The sequence below is a fragment of the Tenrec ecaudatus genome, chromosome 3 (assembly GCF_050624435.1).
Source record: "Tenrec ecaudatus isolate mTenEca1 chromosome 3, mTenEca1.hap1, whole genome shotgun sequence".
In the NCBI taxonomy this organism is placed as follows: Eukaryota; Metazoa; Chordata; class Mammalia; order Afrosoricida; family Tenrecidae; genus Tenrec; species Tenrec ecaudatus.
The window spans coordinates 75,546,208-75,565,298 of NC_134532.1; the positions used below are offsets into that span (position 1 = coordinate 75,546,208).

General features: G+C 42.2%; 1 protein-coding gene across 1 annotated transcript in view; it reads left to right on the forward strand.

The window, feature by feature from the left end:
• Nucleotides 1–19,091, forward strand: part of CLGN (calmegin) — a 36,002-nt gene that overhangs the window by 5,147 nt on the left and 11,764 nt on the right. The window contains exons 3-7 of the mRNA XM_075544811.1: nt 98–156; nt 2,180–2,321; nt 6,619–6,700; nt 7,167–7,359; nt 12,520–12,709. Of these exons, the coding sequence (XP_075400926.1) occupies nt 98–156; nt 2,180–2,321; nt 6,619–6,700; nt 7,167–7,359; nt 12,520–12,709 (666 nt within the window). The remainder of the gene's footprint in view (nt 1–97; nt 157–2,179; nt 2,322–6,618; nt 6,701–7,166; nt 7,360–12,519; nt 12,710–19,091) is intronic.

The window sequence follows — 19,091 nt, forward strand, 5'->3', positions numbered from 1 at the left end:
GCTGGGTGGTCTTTTGTTTTTTTTCCCATGTGTATTGGATTTATAAGTTCCTAGCTCTGTGTTTAATCCAAGCATTTGATTTCCCCTCTCTTGACAGGTGGGTCTTATCAAAGGCAAAGAAAGACGATACCGATGAGGAGATTTCTATATATGATGGTAAGATCAGTTTCGATATGAGATAGAAACAGGATGTTCAGGATGCCCTACGCTCTGAGACGACATGCGTCCGCTCGGTGGTCCCTGGCATGGAATCCCATTCTGCAACCCCAAAGAATGCTCTGGCTTTCAGCTTGCCTCCTCGCTCATATTTCTGGAGGTCCCCAGGCACTGCACACATCACCACCCTCCACCTTTCTAAATCTACATAACTGAATTTCTAGGCCACTGCGGTTAGCCCCCTGAATTTCCCAAATCAGTACTTCCCAGGCGCCTTGCCTGGGAACAAGTTATAACTTGCAGCAAGATTTTCCTCATAGCTTGGGAATGGTCAAAGACAAGCACAAGACGGACTCAGGTAGGACCGGTCCATGCCCGTGCCTGGAACCCACAGCTCCTGGGCTGCACGCATACCACAGGTCTCTGATCATTTCGTTAAGCTGACTGGCTATACATGGTAAGTTATACCCAGAGCAAGAGGCACGACTAAGCAGAATCCTTGGCTTTCCAGTATCTGTGCTTAGGTGATTTGACGTTGTTTTCTCTTCCTCAATAACACCGGTTAGAGAAATATTTGCTTTACATTTGTGCTTTAGCAAAAAAATGCATCTATGGAGTATCTCTAACATTAAGATATGGTCTCTCTAACAGGTGAATTTAAGTCTCTCTTTCTTGCTGGACAGAAATGACTTTTAGGATTTAAATGTATATTTTCCCCTTCTAGCTTAAAGCGCATGCAAACATTAAACATCTTAGCGTCCAGGTTTGGCCCGTCAGCTTAAATAGCCAAGTAAATAATTTTCCTGCATCTTAAATTTTCTGTGATCTCTGACAGAAGTGGTCATTTCTTTGCAAGAACTCTTAAACTTATGGACTCTGCTTAACTCCACTTTCTGAAAACGGTGTTTGGGGCTTTTGCTAGTAGCAGTGTTGTGTACCTACTGGTTAGTTGAAAGAAATCGTGATTTGAAGTAGATTTCAGGGTAACTGACCATTATTTCTATCAAGTACTACCTGTGTAAACTCTCACGACAAGATTTGTAGGAGTTACCAAATCTGATTGGGATCCCTAAAAAAGTAGTTACATTTTATGCTGGAATACAGCCAGTGTTTTGGGAGTTCATTATTTATGTTTTCAGATGGTTATTACTGAAATTTAAATCTTGTATTTTAAATGTGAGTGACCAACTTTCAGCATAGCTTGTAAAATAATGTAGCTGTTATTTAGAGAGTTACATATTTTTTGAAATGTTGTTTTTAACAGGATTTATATAGCCTGGTTTTGTGTATAACTTAGGTAAAAGGAGCTGGTTGAGAATTAGGAAGTCAGGAAACTGCTTGCCAGTGGGGAGAATTATTTTGTCACAAGGTTTTAAAGTTAAAAGTGCCAGATGGTATCTTTACACAGCTGATGTATTTATTGGCTGACATAATGTCTGAAAAAAGGCATCATAGTTTTAAAAATCCTTTACTAATAATAGTCCCCCAAATCCACAAGATACAATTATTTACTGGAAAAGGCGGGGTGATTTTTGTTTGTTTTGTTGTGGGTGAAACCACAGGTGAGTCCTGATCATCTGATGCAGTGGATGCATGAGAGGAGGGTGTGCAGATACATGTATTATGGTAGAAAAGGGGAGTACAAATCAAAGGGTGTTACAAGACCATCTGAGACAAACCGCATTTTTACAATACCATTCATTAGAACCGCGCAGAGCAAACAAAATACACCAGGCTGAGAATTGCTTTTCACCAGGTCTGGTGAGTGTTTCCTCTTTACATATTTTCTTGATTCTAGCCGATAGCATGGAAACGCTTCCTGGATAGGACAAGGGGGGAAGACGCGGTGTGCTTGCAGTCGCCAGACACCGCGTTCCTTGACATAACTTTTTGCTTTGCCGAATTAGCCTTCATGGGGGAAAGTAATCGTCTGTCACTGCTGAGAAGCACTTCTGAAATCGGTGTCGGGGCTGGGGTGGGGCCGCATTAGTTCCCCTCATGTCATTTGATCTTTGCCCTTCAGGAAGGTGGGAAATAGAAGAGCTGAAAGAAAACCAGGTGCACGGTGACCGAGGCTTGGTTCTGAAGTCGAGAGCCAAGCATCACGCCATCTCTGCCATCTTGGCCAAACCTTTCGTTTTCTCCGACAAGCCACTGATCGTTCAGTAAGTGTGGCCGCGTTTCTGAATACCTTCTCCGAATTTGGTGTTACTCCTGTATCGTTTCACTTCTGAACGTACTTTGTCTTGGGATCGTGAGTATAAAAATTCAGATTTCCTTTCTTTCATTCCACTGACTTTAGTCCACAAACCCCAAATGTGGAGTGCATCACAGGTTGGTGGTAAAATGGTGCGTCTACGAGATAGACGACTACAGACATTGACCCATGAACGTGATAACGGACTCCCCCCCCCAAAAAAAACACGCTGCCATCAAGTCAATTCTGACCACAGTCCTTGGAATGTACTAAAATGACCATTTCACTTGAGCTCTTATCTTAAAATGACTCGCTGGTAATCAGCCGATATGTTCTTGTAGAACCCCACCAAATTACACGAGTTATAAGGTTCAAAGGCAGCAGATTTGTTTTAAAAGGGAAATACATGAATAAATCAGTTTCTTTCCTTCATCGAACCTGTGTAGAGTGCAGACTTCCCCCAGGCCCCAGATTGACAGAGGCTAGTTTCATTTCGACGTTGCTTAAATTTCCACTGTCATAAAACCAGGCCTTCGCTCCAAGTTTCTCTCACAAAAAAGTGCTAAAAAACCTAAGCAGATCTACAAAGTAGATACAAACCCACAGCATTCGCTTTTACAATACAAGAAAATGGGTGGATGTTACTCTCTACTTTGTATCAAACATTTTAGCTGCCCAGAGATCATTGTAGCATACAGGAAAAATCCATGAACTTGAAACCCCCTTGTCTCCGGGTTAGCATCTTCAAGCTCACCACGGTGCAGAGATTTTTCTATTTGGCGTCTTTGGCATAATTCTTCAGCTGTGGCTTCATCTGTGGCTTCATCGATATTAAGCCATTTCCACGTATTTTTTTCAAAAATAAGTAATAACAAAGAGTAGGTGGCCATTACCTACGGAGCTCTCGTGGCCTGGTGAGTGATGCCGTTAGTCATAAGGTTCAAGGCCACCAGCCATGCTCAGGGAGAAAGATCCCAAGCAGATTTCCAGCCTCAGAAACACAGAGGGGGCAGTTCTGCTCTGTCCCCTCCCATTGGGTTCCCGTGAGTCAGAATCAACTCGATGGCAGTGCATTTTCTTTTGGGAAACTGTGCTAGGCAGCTGACAGTATTTAAGCAGAGTTTACTTAAATTTGTTTATGTGACCATTATGTAAACAAAAATAGTGTTGTCGTTACTCACTAGCCCTAATGTCTGAGCATGTGATCACTTATTGTTCCCCAGGTTTGGGAGTTTTGTCGGGATTTTAAAAAAATTTGAAGACAGTCTTACTACTCTTTTGAAACTTAAGTGAAAATTAAACCACTTTGCATTTTGATTCTGTGAGTTAAAGGGTAAAGGGAAATAATATAAAATTCAATGTCTCCAGAGTCAATAAATTAAATGTAGTCTTTCAGTATAAATTCCTGCTATTCCAGTGAGCGGGATGCTCTGGGAGTATAGTGCTTACACTTGGCGCTGCTTAAGGCAAAGTCAGCCGCAGTTTGAAACCGCCCGCCACTCCCGGGGAGAGAGACAGCTTTGTCTTCGACTCCCATATACCGTCTCAGAAACCCCCAGGATCAGCGCTAGCCTGCCCTACAGGGAGACAGGGACGGTGGAAGACAGAATCAACTTGATGGTAGGGAGTCCCGGCAGGGAGTTGTTTGCTTGTTTATGCAGGTGATCAAATGAATAGGTTGTGAGATTAGAGGCAGATGTAGTAAAATAGGACGAAAGGGGGTAAGAGAAGCATTCGTGCAGGGCTTGTGAAATGAGAACAGAAGAGTGAAGATGAACTGAACAGCGGTTTGCCATGTTCTCAAGAAGCAGCCGCAGAGCAGAGTGCATATTGATGAAAGGAAATGGACTCGCTAAGAAGGGGTTTTACGTTAAAGGTAGTGATTGTTATGAGCTTATAATATAGCCTTACTTTAAAGCTGTATCCTCAGGTTGTCAATGGGTTTGCATGGTCATACAAGCTTTAGATAGTAAGAGCCTTTTAACCTTAGAGAAAAGACGTCCTTTACAGGCTTTGAGAAGTTTCACCTATAGACATCTGTTGTAACATTAGTGCTGTTTCCAAACAGGCTAAACCATGGAATCGGTTTCTTCTCAGTCACAGTCACTATTTCAGGGGACAGTTGGGAAATAATACTTTGAAGAAATTCTTTGCCAACATATGCTTTCATACATGTTTCGTTTCCCCGTGTCTTGCAGCGTGCTCAGAGTCAGTTACCTCACGTGCATTTCCCTAATTCTCTAACTCATGATGAATCATTGACGCTGGGTGTAAGGGAAGGACGTCAAAACTGAAATTTGGGGTGAGGGGTATAAGAAATATTCAAAATAATTGAGAATAGGCATAGAAGTAGAAAGAAAACAGTTGCCATTTATAACGACAATTGACAAAATTGTTCTTTCTGGCTCCTACCTTCTCAGAAAGCCCGCTGTCCTTAGATCACCTGTAATAAAGCTATGTTTGCTTCATTCTTCTAAGTACGGCCTTTCCTTTTAAGACACATTATATGCCATTGCTTCTGAATATCGTCTTGAAAGACTTAAGTTCACGGGGAAAATGACTTTGTCACCTATTGCTGAAAGTAGAATTATCGGCAGGGCTTGGAGGCAAACAAACTGTACTTTATTTAAAAGTTTGACACCATTTCATCCTGGTCATAGCAGAGGCTCACATTTTTGCGCATTTGCTTGCTCATCTTTGCACATAACATCCTTTCATCTTTATAACAATCCTTTAAGGGATTAAAAAAATAAAACCACCCAAGTTCACTGCTGAGTCGATTCCGATTGAGGGCAACGCAGAGTAGAATTGCCTTTCTGGGCTCCTGCTGCCGTGAACCTGCCTTCCACAGAACAGCTCACTCACTGCCGTCTAGTCGATTCCAGAGTGGGCCTGTAGGGGGGGCTAGAACTACTAGCTCTTAATGGGAGTCGAAAGGCCCGTCTCTCTCCTGGGGAGCAGCTGGTGGTTTCCAAGGGCCGACCTTGTGGTTAACAGCCCAACACATAACCCCCTGTGCCAGCAGGGCTCCAGAGGCATAGCCAGTGTCCCTGTGTGAGAGACGAGCAAATGGGAATGTGCACCATTGCTATAAGAGATTAATTTGAGAACCTCACTGTAAGAGACGACTTGGGAACTCAAACCCTATAGTAAGTAGCTTTCTCACTGCAAAGTCAATGCTTGGAGGCACGAACATAACTTGACAAGTAAGAGAAAGGAGAAATAAATCACTCATAATCCTACAACCCAGTTAGCTTTAGCCTTCATTGTATTTCCTCTATCTTTAAATTAAAATATATACATTCTTTGGGTTCAAACTGTTAGAATCCTGTATCCAATGTTTTGTCTGTTTGTTTTATTCCCTTCTCGCTAACGTCTCCAGAAATATTTGACAACCCAGTTCTCTTCTAAAGCGGTCACTGGGTGCTACTGCTTCTCTGCTTCCAGGACTCTCACTCATGTAAACACACGGCCACCCTGTGGTGCTTACCTGTTTCTCTCACTCTTCTTTCCCCACTCCCCCCACCCCCACCCCAGCCACTGGATTTTTGGTGTAAATAATTCACATCAACTTACCTAGAATTTTTTCTGAATCCTATTCACTGAGTCTATATGCCTCGTGGCTGAAACAAGACTTTTTTTAAAAAAAGAAACTTGTACAGAGAAAACACTTGTTTTGCTCTTTACTCTGTTACACCGTAATTCCCCTTCCTCCTGGCTGGTCAGGTGTTTGAAACACCTCAGGTGACTGGTTGAGATTCTGAGAGACCTCTGCGGTCACTATTTCATTGGACATAGAACTTAGCTAACATATCCTGGGAGTCATTGAACCTGAAAGCAAACCGAGAGTGACCTGGTCCTTGGACGTCCGTTGCTGTCGTTCCAGTCCTTGTGGGCTGCCTCACTTTTTTCAGTCTCTAAGGAGCGTCACAGACAGCGCCTTCTCTACCTGAATTCCAAATTCCCTCTCTCTTGCTGTTTTAATCACAGGAGCCAGTTCTGGTGGGAGAAGTTGTTTTGATAAATTGGTTGACATTTTTATCATTGATTGCAAGCATTCTATTTTTTAATATTTCAGTGGTACCCATTGTATTTCAGTATTAGAAAAGCACCAATGATCATTGCCTTGAAGTTACAGGTGTGCTTTATATGAGTTGATTATGCAAAACAAATATATTCAAATGGATTGAGACGAATACGTTGGATTTTAAAGGACAGTTCGTAATTTATGTGTCGGCGCTATGATTTTTCTCCCCTGCATTTAGATATGAAGTGAATTTTCAAGATGGTATTGATTGTGGAGGTGCATACATTAAACTCCTCGTCGACTCTGATGATGTGAACCTGGTATGATATTTTAATAATTAAGAAAAGCTTCTTAAAAGCTGTGTGGACAGGGTTCTCTAGAGAGACAAACCAGATTGCTAGTAATTATACATAAATATATTTACAAAGAATCAGTTATAAAACTGAAAATGTTTGCCCTCTCTACTTACATACTGGAAACTCCCCGGAGGTCTTTGCTCTTCCAGTTTAAGTTTGTACAGTTTATCTTTACGTTGCGTGGGTGAGCGTGAGCCAGAAATAGCTGTCAGTGGGTCCTGTTCAGACACGTCACGGCTTTTCCAGACAAAACGTGGGGAAACGTGTCTGTCATTGCCCATGTCCACTCTTGTTGCTTATGTCAGATAAACCCTTGGGTGAATTAGCCAGGAATATAGTTTTGTAAGCTCTAAGCAACTAGATAGGATAGAGAATTCATTGACTACTTTGTAATTCTTAACTAATTTCCACTCTCATCTCTCTCATGAAGGAAAACTTTTATGATAAGACTTCCTATACCATCATGTTTGGGCCAGATAAATGTGGAGAAGATTATAAACTTCATTTTATCTTCAGACATAAACATCCTAAAACGGGAGTTTTTGAAGAGAAGCATGCTAAACCTCCAGATGTAGACCTTAAAAAGTACTTTACAGACAGGAAGACTCATCTTTATACCCTTGGTATGTGCTTTTAATTGATTCAAAAGTATTTGCTGATAATGGATATATTTATGGCAACTGTTTGGGAGCGACAAACGTGAATGAGAACCACCGTCACAGAGGTTAAATACGCCGTACAGGCGCAAGCACAGCAGGGAGTTGAATGTAAACTGCCAAGTGAGTGAGAGGAGTATGAATGATAAAGTGTCCAGCTGAAGCTCCAACGCAGTACTGCTCCCAGATTCGAGAGGCAGGGAGAGCCCAGGAATCTGTGATCTGCGGAAGCAGGGAGTGGCAGTGTCTAGAGGGGAAGGAGTCAGGTGAAGGCCCTGAGGCCAGCCTAAAAGGGGGAGGCGTTCTTCTGCAGGCAGTCCTGATCAGTGCTGGCGAGGTCGCCCCCTGCTCTGGTGGGGGCCCCGTTTCCATTTTGAAAGGCAAAGGACCGAGGAACCCATATACTAATGCACTTCCATATACCTGGGCGCTTTCACGGACACCCAGGTAGGACGTCAGGTTGTTTCTCCCATTCTCAAATACACTCTGTCCAAAGTATGGAAGACAAAGTTTTGCCGTCCTTGCCTCTAAGGAGCACTCTGGCGGGGTTTGTTCCACGACACATCAATTTGCCCTGCTCGCAGTCCCTGGGACGTTCCATCTTCTTCTCCAGCTCCACCATTCGAATGCATCCATGCTTCTTAGGGTTTCCTTCCCCAGTGCCCGGCTTTCACATGCGTAGGCGGCAGTTGAGGATAGGGCCAGGCGCATGTTCATCCTCACAGTAGCATCCTTGCCCCTCAGGATTCTCAAGAGGTCATGTGCAGCAGACTTAACTAATGCAATGCGGCTTTTGCTCTCTTGACGGCCTCTTCCATGAGCATTGATTAGGGATCCAAGCAAGACAAGATCCTGAATGTCGTCAAACTTTTCTCCACTTACCATGATGTTACTGATGGGTCCAGTGGTGAGGATTTTCGTTTTCCTTACACTGAGTTGTAATCCCAAGATCAGAGCATGTCAGAACCGAAAAAGATCAAGTCGACGGCAACTCGTAGCGACCCTGCAGGAACGAGCCCTGTGAGTTTCTGAGACTGGGACTCTTTCCAGGAGTAGAAAGCCCCGTCTGTCCTCACAAGAGCAGCCGGTGGTTTTGAACTGTTGGCCTTTCAGGAGGCGGCCCAAAGTGTAACCACGGGACCTTTTCAACTGATCCTGCCCATTGTCTTTTCAAGTCGGTAACTTTTTCTTTCTAAAGGCTGCAGTTGCAGAAACATTATTTTTGTCTGCTTATGCAATGTCCAATCTACCTTATTTTTAATGTCAGCAATTATGGCCAAATCCTTTATTTCTAAAATAATTGGAACATAGCCGTGGACATTTTGGAGAACATAAAGTAAAAAGTCGAACTAATGTGAAACTATCAGAAGCACAGGAGAAGTGTATTCAATTTCATTGGACTTTGTGAGCACCTGGTTAAAAGCCATTGAGTAGCCGGCATCCAAGGCCACAAGGGTTCTGTGTTCTTTGAAACCGCAACCCCTTTAAGGGACCGTGGGCAAAGGAAGAGATTCAGAAGACGGGAATGGTCTGGGTGTGAACATGCACTGAGCATTTGAAGCCACCTACATGTGATAGTAAGAGAGCCTCCCATCCATTAGAGTTAAAATGGTAGTTAAGGACTCGCCCAGCAACAAGGAAAATAGAGATGGAAAACAAGATTCCAGTAGATTCCATATGAGGGCTAATGGGGAAATTATGCAAATAAACAAAGACTGGGAGCCCTGGTGGCGTAGTGGTTGTGAGTTCGGGCTGTCATTTATGTGGTTGGCAGTTTGAAACCACCAGGCCCTCCAAGGGAGAAATATGGGGCTTTCTACTCCTGTAAACAGTTATAGTTCCAGAAACCCACAGGGACGATGCTGTGAGGCAGCCCCACTCGATGGCAGTGAGAGAGGGAAAATGACCTAATCCATCCTGAGAGCCATCCCTGAGGGCAAGTGGGAGTCTCTCCAGTACAAGGCTGCGCTGGAATGGACGCTGAAGTCTGACCCTCCGACATCTGTATTTCTACTATACACAGAAGCTAGTCATTGTGCTGGGATTGTTGAGTGCCTATCATATTTTTATACCATTCCATATTTCGTTTATCACCTTTACAGAATAACTATAATCTAATGCTTTCTCTTGTTAAATTCACCTAAAGTATTTCACAGCATTTTCTAGATAAAGCCCTTTGGGGATTTTTCTTGTTGTTGTCGTTCTTCACATGTACCTATTCGTAATCAGCTTAATTGTTTTCACTGTACTTAAAATAAATTCCAGTTGGAGAGTTTATTCAGAAAGGGCTTTCCAAAATAATTTGAGAGACTGAAGCTGTTTTTAAATGAGGAAATATCCAGTAATATTTTTGCACTAAAGATCTCATCGTAACTCTGCTTCAGTCTTGGCTATTTTTCCTTGGCTGTGGTAGTGCAAGTTTGTAATAGAACAAATATTAGAGACTCAGACCAAAGACACCAAACTCACGACCACCGAGTCCATGCTGACTCAGAGCGACCTTATAGGACAAGGAAGAGCTACCTCTGCACATTTCTGAGGCTGTACCTGTTTATGGTGATTGAAAGCCCTTTCTTTCTTCCACGGAGAGGCTAGTGTTTTCAAAGGGCTGACCTTGCAGATCGCAACCCAACAGATAACCACTGCACCAGAGGGGCTGCTGGAACGAAAGAGAAGGTAGAAAACATTGACCTGCATTTGTATTCTTTGTGTTGGTGTCTACATTGTATACATACACTCCTCACTGAACAGCATGGTTACATTCCAAAGACCCTATTGCTATGCAAATTTTGGTGCACTATGATAATGGAGGGAGATGACCACATCAGTTCAGACATCAGTTCACTACATCGTCACAAAACTGCCAGAGCACATCGCTGTGTTAGGGCAGACCACTGAGAATCACCCCAGCCAAGTTGACACATCATCTCAATCATCCGAGCCTGAATTCCCTCTCCTTACACCGCAGAATTCCTTAACGCCAATAATGTGCAAAATAGTCCGGTAGACTTTTCACCGTTGTTATAAATGGGAAGTGTTGGGTAACAAGGTACTTGATAAGTAAGGAATTGTACATACAAATTTGATACAATTTGATGCTGTGACTGAAATCTCTGAAGCTTATGTATGTTACTTCAGAGCTAATGCTTCAAAATGTGGTAGCTCACTGCCGACCGCTCTCATCAGGATCACAATGAAAAGTACTGGCTAGAGAGGGGGAAACTGCAGAACAAAATTCTCAAAAGCATTAAAAATATAGAGACTCACAGAACCCCCCAAAATGATAGGCCCTAGACACTTCGCAATAGAACTTTCAGTTCAACTCACCTGGACTTGATCCTAGGACCAACTTCCATCCAACCAATAGACAAACCTTGACAGGAAATAATACCAGGGAGGAACAGGGCATCATTCTCACCAAAACAAAGCTCAGAAGGTACAGACAGGAAGAAAGGATGATGGATTGTTGAGGGAAACTGGGAACCCAGGGAGCAAGTGGGAATGAGCATTGTTATGCTGAGGGGCTTGCAACCAAGGTCATGAAACAAAACACGTACAAGCTGTTGAATGGAAAACAGATTTTTTACTATAACGCTTCATCCAAACTCTAAGAAGTTTGAGGGGGGGTGGGTTAAATGTTAGTTTGTTTTTAAAGTGGTAGCTTAAGTCAAATGATGGTGACATTTGTCAACAGCTCTTACTTTCTTGGCTTATTGAAATGTTAAACAGCTCTCTTTTCCCTCCTCCAATCTCCTCCAAGAGCTGGATCTTAACCAGGCACCTCCTCTGTTTCTAGAGTAAGGAAAGGTCTTTGTGTCATTGCAAAATGTAAGTGAGCCCTTTATGAGATTCCTTACTTAGGGACTTTCAAGAAAAAGCACAAAAAAAATGTACACCAAACTCACTGCCATCAAGTTGATTCCATCTGTCCAGGAGTCAATGGAATTGATTCCATCTGCCCAGGAGTCAATGGAGTTGATTCCATCTGTCCAGGAGTCAATGGAATTGATTCCATCTGTCCAACAGTCAGATGCCTCGTCTTTCTCCACGGTGAGCAAACTGCTTTTAAACTGTTGGCGGTGCGGTTAGCAGCCCGCTCTGCCCCCAGAGCTCCTGCGACCCTTGGAGGGGCAACGCGTACCTGGAAACAAGCGTGCTGACACGTTCACTTGGATTCTTACATCTCTCCTTAGACATTGTAGACGACCATGTAAAAGTGGTTGATTCTTTAATTCTAATGACCTGATTCCGGAAGTTTTCTAGGCAGCCACTCCATCACTCATTGTCAGGGGAGTTTATGAAAAGTAGACTCCTACATCAGTGCAATGGCCACATTTATAAATTATGCTCCAAGAAATTACATAAGATGTAAAAGAGGACTGTGGAAAGGAGGAAAAGAGACATGACAACTAAATGCCGCGCTGGTTTTCAACGGACTCTCTTGTTTTGAAGGACAGTATTTAAATAGTTGGCAAAACACGATTATATTCTGCGGACTAGATAGTAGTCATGAATCAATGTCAATGTCCTAATGTTGGCTGGATTGGTGAGATGTAGGAGAATGTCATTGTTTGTAGGAAATAAATGTCCTTGAGGGTGATGTGTATGAGGTAGGTGTATCAGAAAGTTACTTAAAGATGCTGAAGAAGATTGGATTGGATTCTATAACTATCAAAGAGTGAAGCTGGAATAGGTGATGGGCATCACAAACTGAGCCCGCTAGCTGTGGAGTATTTTTTATTTTAAAAAGTAGTGTAACATTTCATTGTATAAGAATGTACTTTAAAATGAGACCTTTGATTTTAGAGAGCATTGCATTTAATAATTTAGGTATAGTTATGTAACAATATTTAATAATTTAAGTACATAGATAATAGACATATACTTGAAAATATACTTGCTACCTTAAATACAAATAATCTTTTACATATTATATTGTTTTATGATATTAAACTATACATTTCTATATTTACATAATAAGTAATACATGATTAAATATACAAATATATATCATTTGTACTCTGGTTGAGGGAAAGGTCTCACTCATGATGTTTAGGTTTGTGTTAATTCTTACATTATCTTTAAAATATCTCTCGAGATGTATAATATATTCGAATCAATCTGCAGTGATGAATCCAGACAACACATTTGAAATATTAATTGATCAAGTCGTTGTCAACAAAGGAAGCCTTCTGGAAGATGTGGTCCCTGCAATCAATCCTCCCAAAGAGATTGAAGATCCCAATGACAAAAAACCCGATGAGTGGGACGAAAAAGCAAAAATCCCCGACCTTTCTGCCGTCAAACCGGATGACTGGTAAGCCAGAAGATCTAGATTAAAACAAAATTTGTCGTGAGACACAACACGCCAGTGGAGTTGACAATCAATGGGACTTACTGTTTTAAAGATTAAAACTACTTCTCGACTATTTTGGGTGAAGTACATAGGTAAAATGGATTTTGTATTTTCCTACCTTTTTTATCATTTTATTAGGGGCTCATACAACTCTTATCACAATCCATACATATGTCAATTGTGTAAAGCACACTTATACATCCGTTGCCCTCATCATTCTCAAAACACTTGCTTTCCGCTTGGGCTCCTGCAATCAGCTCCTCATTTTTCTTATTTTCCTCCTTCCTCCCCGCTCCCCCCAAGAACACTGATATTTTTACTGGGTCTTTCAGGAGGGTTTAGAATTTTACATATATATATTTCTTGTTAAATTTCTTCCTAAATATTTCTCCTTTGCCACTATTGTAAATGGGATTTTCATCACTATTAATTATTCTGATTACTATTTATGCTTATGAAAGTTACTGATTTTTAAAGAGCTTATAAAAATAAAATGCAACCACTGTAAATGTATAATTCAGTAAATTCTGGCAAACTTATAGTAATGTAACCATCATTAAAAATCAATTTTAGAATACTTTTATCACCCCAAAAGTTTCCTCATGCCTTTATGCAGTCATTTCCAGCTCCACTCCTTAGCACTACTTAACTTAATCTGCATTCTGTCTATAACACTTTGTTTTGACAAAGCAGGTGCATAAGCAAATGTGGTAAAGAAAGCTGATGGAGCTGGCTATCAAAAGATAGGGTCTTAAAGGTGTGAAGATAAACAAATGGCCATCTAGCGGAGAAACAACAAAGCCCACATTGAAGAAGCACACCAGTCTGTGTGATCATCAGGTGTCGATGAGATTTGGTATCAGACATCAAAGACCCAGAGCAAAAAAATCATAATGTGAATGAGTGGGCGGGGGGGGGGTGTGTGGAGTGGAGACCCAAAGCCCATCTGTAAGCATTTGGACATCCCCATACAGAAGGGCCATAGGGGAGAAGACGGGCCAGTCAGGGTGCAGTGTACCACCGATGAAACATACAGCTTTCCTCTGGTTCTTTATTTTTCTTTATTTTTTGCTTTGGGGGGATTTTTTTAAAATCATTTTATTGGGGCTCATACAACTCTTATCACAATCCATACGTACATCAATTGTGTAAAGCACACTTCATTGCCCTCATCATTCTCAAATTTCCCCTTCCTCTTGGGTTCCTGGAATCAGCTCCTCATTTTACTTCCTCCCCTTCCCTCCCCTCCCTCATGAACCCTTAATCATTTATAAATTATTATTTTATCTTATCTTACACTGCCCGGCATCTCCCTTCACCCACTTTTCCATTGCCCATCCCCCAGAGAGGAGGTTATATGTAGATCCCCGTGATCGGTTCCACCTTTCTACCCCCAGCTTCCCTCCCGGTATCACCACTCTCACTGTTGGTCCTGAGGGGTTCATCTGTCCTAGATTCCCTGTGTTTCAAGATCCCATCTGTACCACTGTGCATCCTCTGATCTCACCAGGTCTGCAAGGTAGAATTGGGATCATGATAGTTGGGGGAGGAAGCGTTCAGGAACTAGAGGAAGGCTGTGAGTTTCATTGTTGCTACACTGAACCCTGAGTGACTCATCTCCTCCTCACCACCCCTCTGCAAGGGATGTCCAGTTGTCTACAGATGGGCATTGGGTCCCCACCATGCACTCCCCTCATTCACAATGATATGATTTCTGCCCCACCCCCACCCCCCGCTTTGGTGCTTGAAACCTGGTCCCCTCGGCCCCTCTTGATCACACATGTTGGTGTGCTGTTTCCATGTGGGCTTTGTTGCTTCTGGGCTAGATGGCTGCTTGTTTACTTTTAAGCCTTTAAGACCTCAGATGCTATATCTCTCGATAGCCGGGCACCATCAGCCTTCTTTACCACACTTAATTATGCACACATTCGTCTTCAGCATTTATGTGGGGAAGGTGATCACACAGTGATTGTTTTTGTTCCGTGGTTTCTGCTACCTGACCCCTTCAACACCTCGTGTTCACTTAGGTTTGTGTGCTTCTTCTCTGTGGGCTTTGTTGCTTCTGAGCTAGATGGCTGCTTGTTTGCCCTCAAGCCTTTAAGACCCCAGACTCGATATCTTTTGATAACCGGGCACCATCAGCTTTCTTCACCACGTTTGCTTATGCACACGTCTGTCTTCAGCGATCATGTTGGGAAGGTGGGTATCATGAAATGACCATTTAGCTGAAAAAGGTGCTCTTGTATTGAGGGAATGCACGCGAGGAGGCCCAGTGTCCACCTGCTACCTGTTTTAATTCATGTTTTAAATGTGTTGTCTTTTTCAATATATATCTGTTCTATGCTGTTGGTGCTATGAGAAAAATTTCCATGAGTCTAAATCATAAACACTTTAATTTTAATTCCTGCTCTGATCCTTCTCAGTATGTGTGCATTTTCGGGGGGACTTATAAAACTCTTATCACAATCCATACGTACATCATTTGTGTCAAGCACATCTGTACATTCGTTGGTCTCATCATTCTCAAAATATTTGCTCTTCACTTAAGCCCTTGGGATCAGCTCCATTTTTAATGTAGTTTGGGGTCCTTTTTGTGCCCCCTCCTGGTTAACATTCTTCTCAAAACCAAACCCACTGTCATTGAGTCCATTGTGATTCAGAGCAAGCCACCAGGACAGAGCAGAATGTCTTTCTGGGAGCAGACAGTCTCACTTTTATTCTGAGGTGCAGCTGGTGAGTTGGAACCTCATCACTTTTGGTTAGGAGCTTAAATCATTGCACTTGGCCTTAATTAGGCTAAATCCTCGCTGTCTTAGCAAACTTCTTGACCTGCTTATCAGTGTAGTTGGCAGTTTTCAACTTTCTTAAAACATTTTTCCCTCAAAAACCCTCTGACTCTTCTGTGTCACGATTTCTATCAAGATTTCCCGTTCGTCATCCTCCTCCAGCAATTGCCAGACCCTGCAAGCGGACTTCTCTACCTTGAATGGAACTGGCCCATCAGAAATTTTAGCAATTGATTTACGTTACACATTATCTCCTAATGCCTTCCTTTTATCATCCTATAGCATTTGTTTACGGAACAGTGAGTTTTACTTTCAAATAGATTAATCGTTCTTTTTATTTGGTCATTTATGACTTATTTAAGAAATACCTTCTATGCAGTGTCATAAAAGATATGTTCTACATTGTCCTACAAGTGCCTCCAGCTTGAGTTCACATATCTACTCCCTCTGAAACCTACTTTATATCTGAAATGAGATAGGATATCAAACCAAAAACTCAAACCCACTGCCACCAAGTCAATTTTGACCCATGCGATTTGAATAGATTAAAATCAGGTAAAGAGGCGTATTGCAAACCCAGAGGGACTACCACAATCAGCCAAAGAGGAAAAGCCAATGTGCTAATACGGAAAATCATTGAATGTAAAATAAACCTTCAGAAGCAGACAGATTTAGCTGATTTGACCTTTCTGTCATTAGCTGGAACAGTGTTCTCAAAACCCATAAGCCAAAGAGATTGGATAGAAAGTTAGAGCTATATCATTTTAAAGTTGAAAATTATAAAGTATGCCCACACCTACAATTTAAAAAATCTCCAACCAAAATATATTGTGATGAGAAAAAGGGTCCTAGCAAAATCTAATCATTTATATTTCATGATTGGGATGCTTTGTTTTGTTTAATACAGTCTTTGCTGCCGTGGGCTCATAAAGTTTTACCTCTATATTATTATTCTTCTTCCAAATTATGGCCTACTTAGAAGCTATCATTGCCGGAGGTTGAAGAAGGCCTTTTTTTTTTTTTCCCCACTCAGACATTAATTGGTCCCACTCTCACTTAGGGTGCTTCGGTGTGCCAGAGCCGTTCATTGTTCTCTTGAGGAGCTTGCACAGGGATGAAGAGGCCAGGGTGCACATAGAACAGGGGATTCTGGGTGGGTTAAGAAGCAGGAGAAGCATGTGTCAGGGATGTGTCCTTTCACCATACTGGTTCAAACTCTTTGTTGAGCACATCATCAGAGAAGCTGGATCACGTGAAGAATGCAGCATCAAGATTGCAGGAAGGCTTATTAATGACCTGTGATATGCAGATAACTGCACCTTGTCTGCTGAAAGTGAGGAGGACTTGAAGCTCTTGGTGATGAAGATCTGGGATTACGACTCCATGTAAAGAAGACCAAGTCCCTCACAACTGGACATGGTGATAAATAGAGAAAAGGATGGAGTTGTCAAGGATCGTATTTCCCTTGGATCCACAGTCAGTGCTCATGGAAGCAGCAGTCACGAGATGAAAAGATGCGTCACAATGGGTAAATTTGCTGTACAAAACCTCTCTAGAGTATTGAAAAGCAAGGATGTTCCTTTGAGGACTGAGGGATGCCTGACCCAAGCCAGGGTGTTTTCCCTTACCTCATATGCATGTGAAAGGTGGACAGTGAATAAAGAAAACTGTAGAGGAAGCGATGCATATGAATCCTGGTGCTGGTGAAGAATACTGAGAGTCCCATGCACTGCTAAAAGAGCAAACCAACCTGTCTTGGGAGAAGTCCAGCAGAGTGTTCCTTGGAGACCAGGATGACAAGACTTCCTCTTATTGCTTCGGATATTTTGCCAGGAGAGACCAGATAGGAGAAGGATAACATGCTTGGTAAAGTGGAGGGGCAGCAACAAAGAGGAAGGTCCTTCACGAGATGGACTGCCAGTGGTGCAACAATGGGCTCAGGCCTAGGAACAATTGCGAGGACGGTGCAGAACCAGGCAGTGTTTTGTTCTGGGCTCCACAAGGTCACTGTGAGTGGGAAGCAACTCGACGGCTCCTAATGACCGCCCCCCACCGCTCACGGAACAGCCACTTCTTAACTCAGTGACCTACAGGTCTTGGGTGATGTCAACGTATACTTACATTTGGGGTTCCTTTTCCGGGCTTCCTATTCTGTATCCTCTGCCGCTTTGCCTATGTCTGCACCTGTCCCGTATTGCCTTAATAACTACAGTTTTCACTATAACGATACCTAAGAACATTTCCAGGCATGGTTACAGTCGTTGTCCATCCACATACAAACCTTAATAGCTTGCCATGTGTCGTCTTAGCCTTTTCAGATTTTCCATAGAAATTTAATCCATAGGTCACCTTGAGAAAAAGTGATATTTTTAAAAATACTGAATCATGTTATTTAAAATTATATATCTAAATTTATTGAAGCTATCTTTAATGTGTTGCTGTAAGAAAGATGTCACAATTTTCCCCACAGATAACCTGAACATTTAGATATAGATGTAGCTACTTTATTTATTTACCTTTTTTTTTTTTTTTGGTTTGCTTTTGTAGGTAGTCTCTTTCAACCGTGACTCAGAAGGAGTTGTTTTTATGGAGAGAGTTTATAAATATTTAGCTTGCTAAATTCTCTTGTCATGTTTCCTATGTAGAAGTCATGCTACTGGATGATACATTTTTTTCCTTGCTACCCCATCATTCATTGTACATTCGCTTTCCTTTTTTTCATTGCTCTGGATAATACCTGCAGTAAAGGGTTCAGTAAAAGTTATGATGGTAGATTTCTGGAATGTTCATGCTTTCAGAGAGAATGCTTCTGCGATTCGACGTGGGCCCCACTAAGGGAGCTCCATTTGACCTTAAACTCACCTGTAGCAAACTTCAGTAACTGACTGAATGCCTCAGAGTGAGAAGAAGCAGGTGGCGATGACCCTGAGGTTAGGGAATTGGTAGTCGTTGCATTGAGGGTTCCCAGGGAAAGCTGGCCCAGGACTGCCAGCGAGTTAGTATTTTAAGGCTCCTTGCATTTTCATGACGTGTGTTAGTCTGCCAGGCATGGGTGTGCCTTTGTAAATGAGTGTTGCTGAAAGTTTTACTGGATCCCCAACAATAACTGTTCGTGTAAATATTGTGCATTCACTTAAACTTTTAACCTGCCAGCAATTCATGTATTTAAATCTGAAAAGCCAGCCTGTGCAGGTATAACTTCCTTTTCTCGTCCTCTGTTCTGTAAGTATTGCAGCCCCAAACACAACCCCGACGAAGCAGGCTTACTCTGTAACACCTGGGTCACCCGGAGTTAGAATCAACTCCATGGTCATTTTTTTCAGGTGGTGATATGTATGTATATGTGTGTATATGTATATATGAGTCTTGGGGTGCTGTTGGGAAAATAGTAGACTGCTAACTGCAAGGTCAGCTGCTCAAATCCCCCAGCTGTGTGGGAGACAGAGGTGGCTGTCTATTCCCATAAAGATATACAGCCTCAGAAAATCCTCTATAGGGTCATGAGTTGGAATCAACCCAATGGCAATGGATATATGTATACATACATACATACCCAC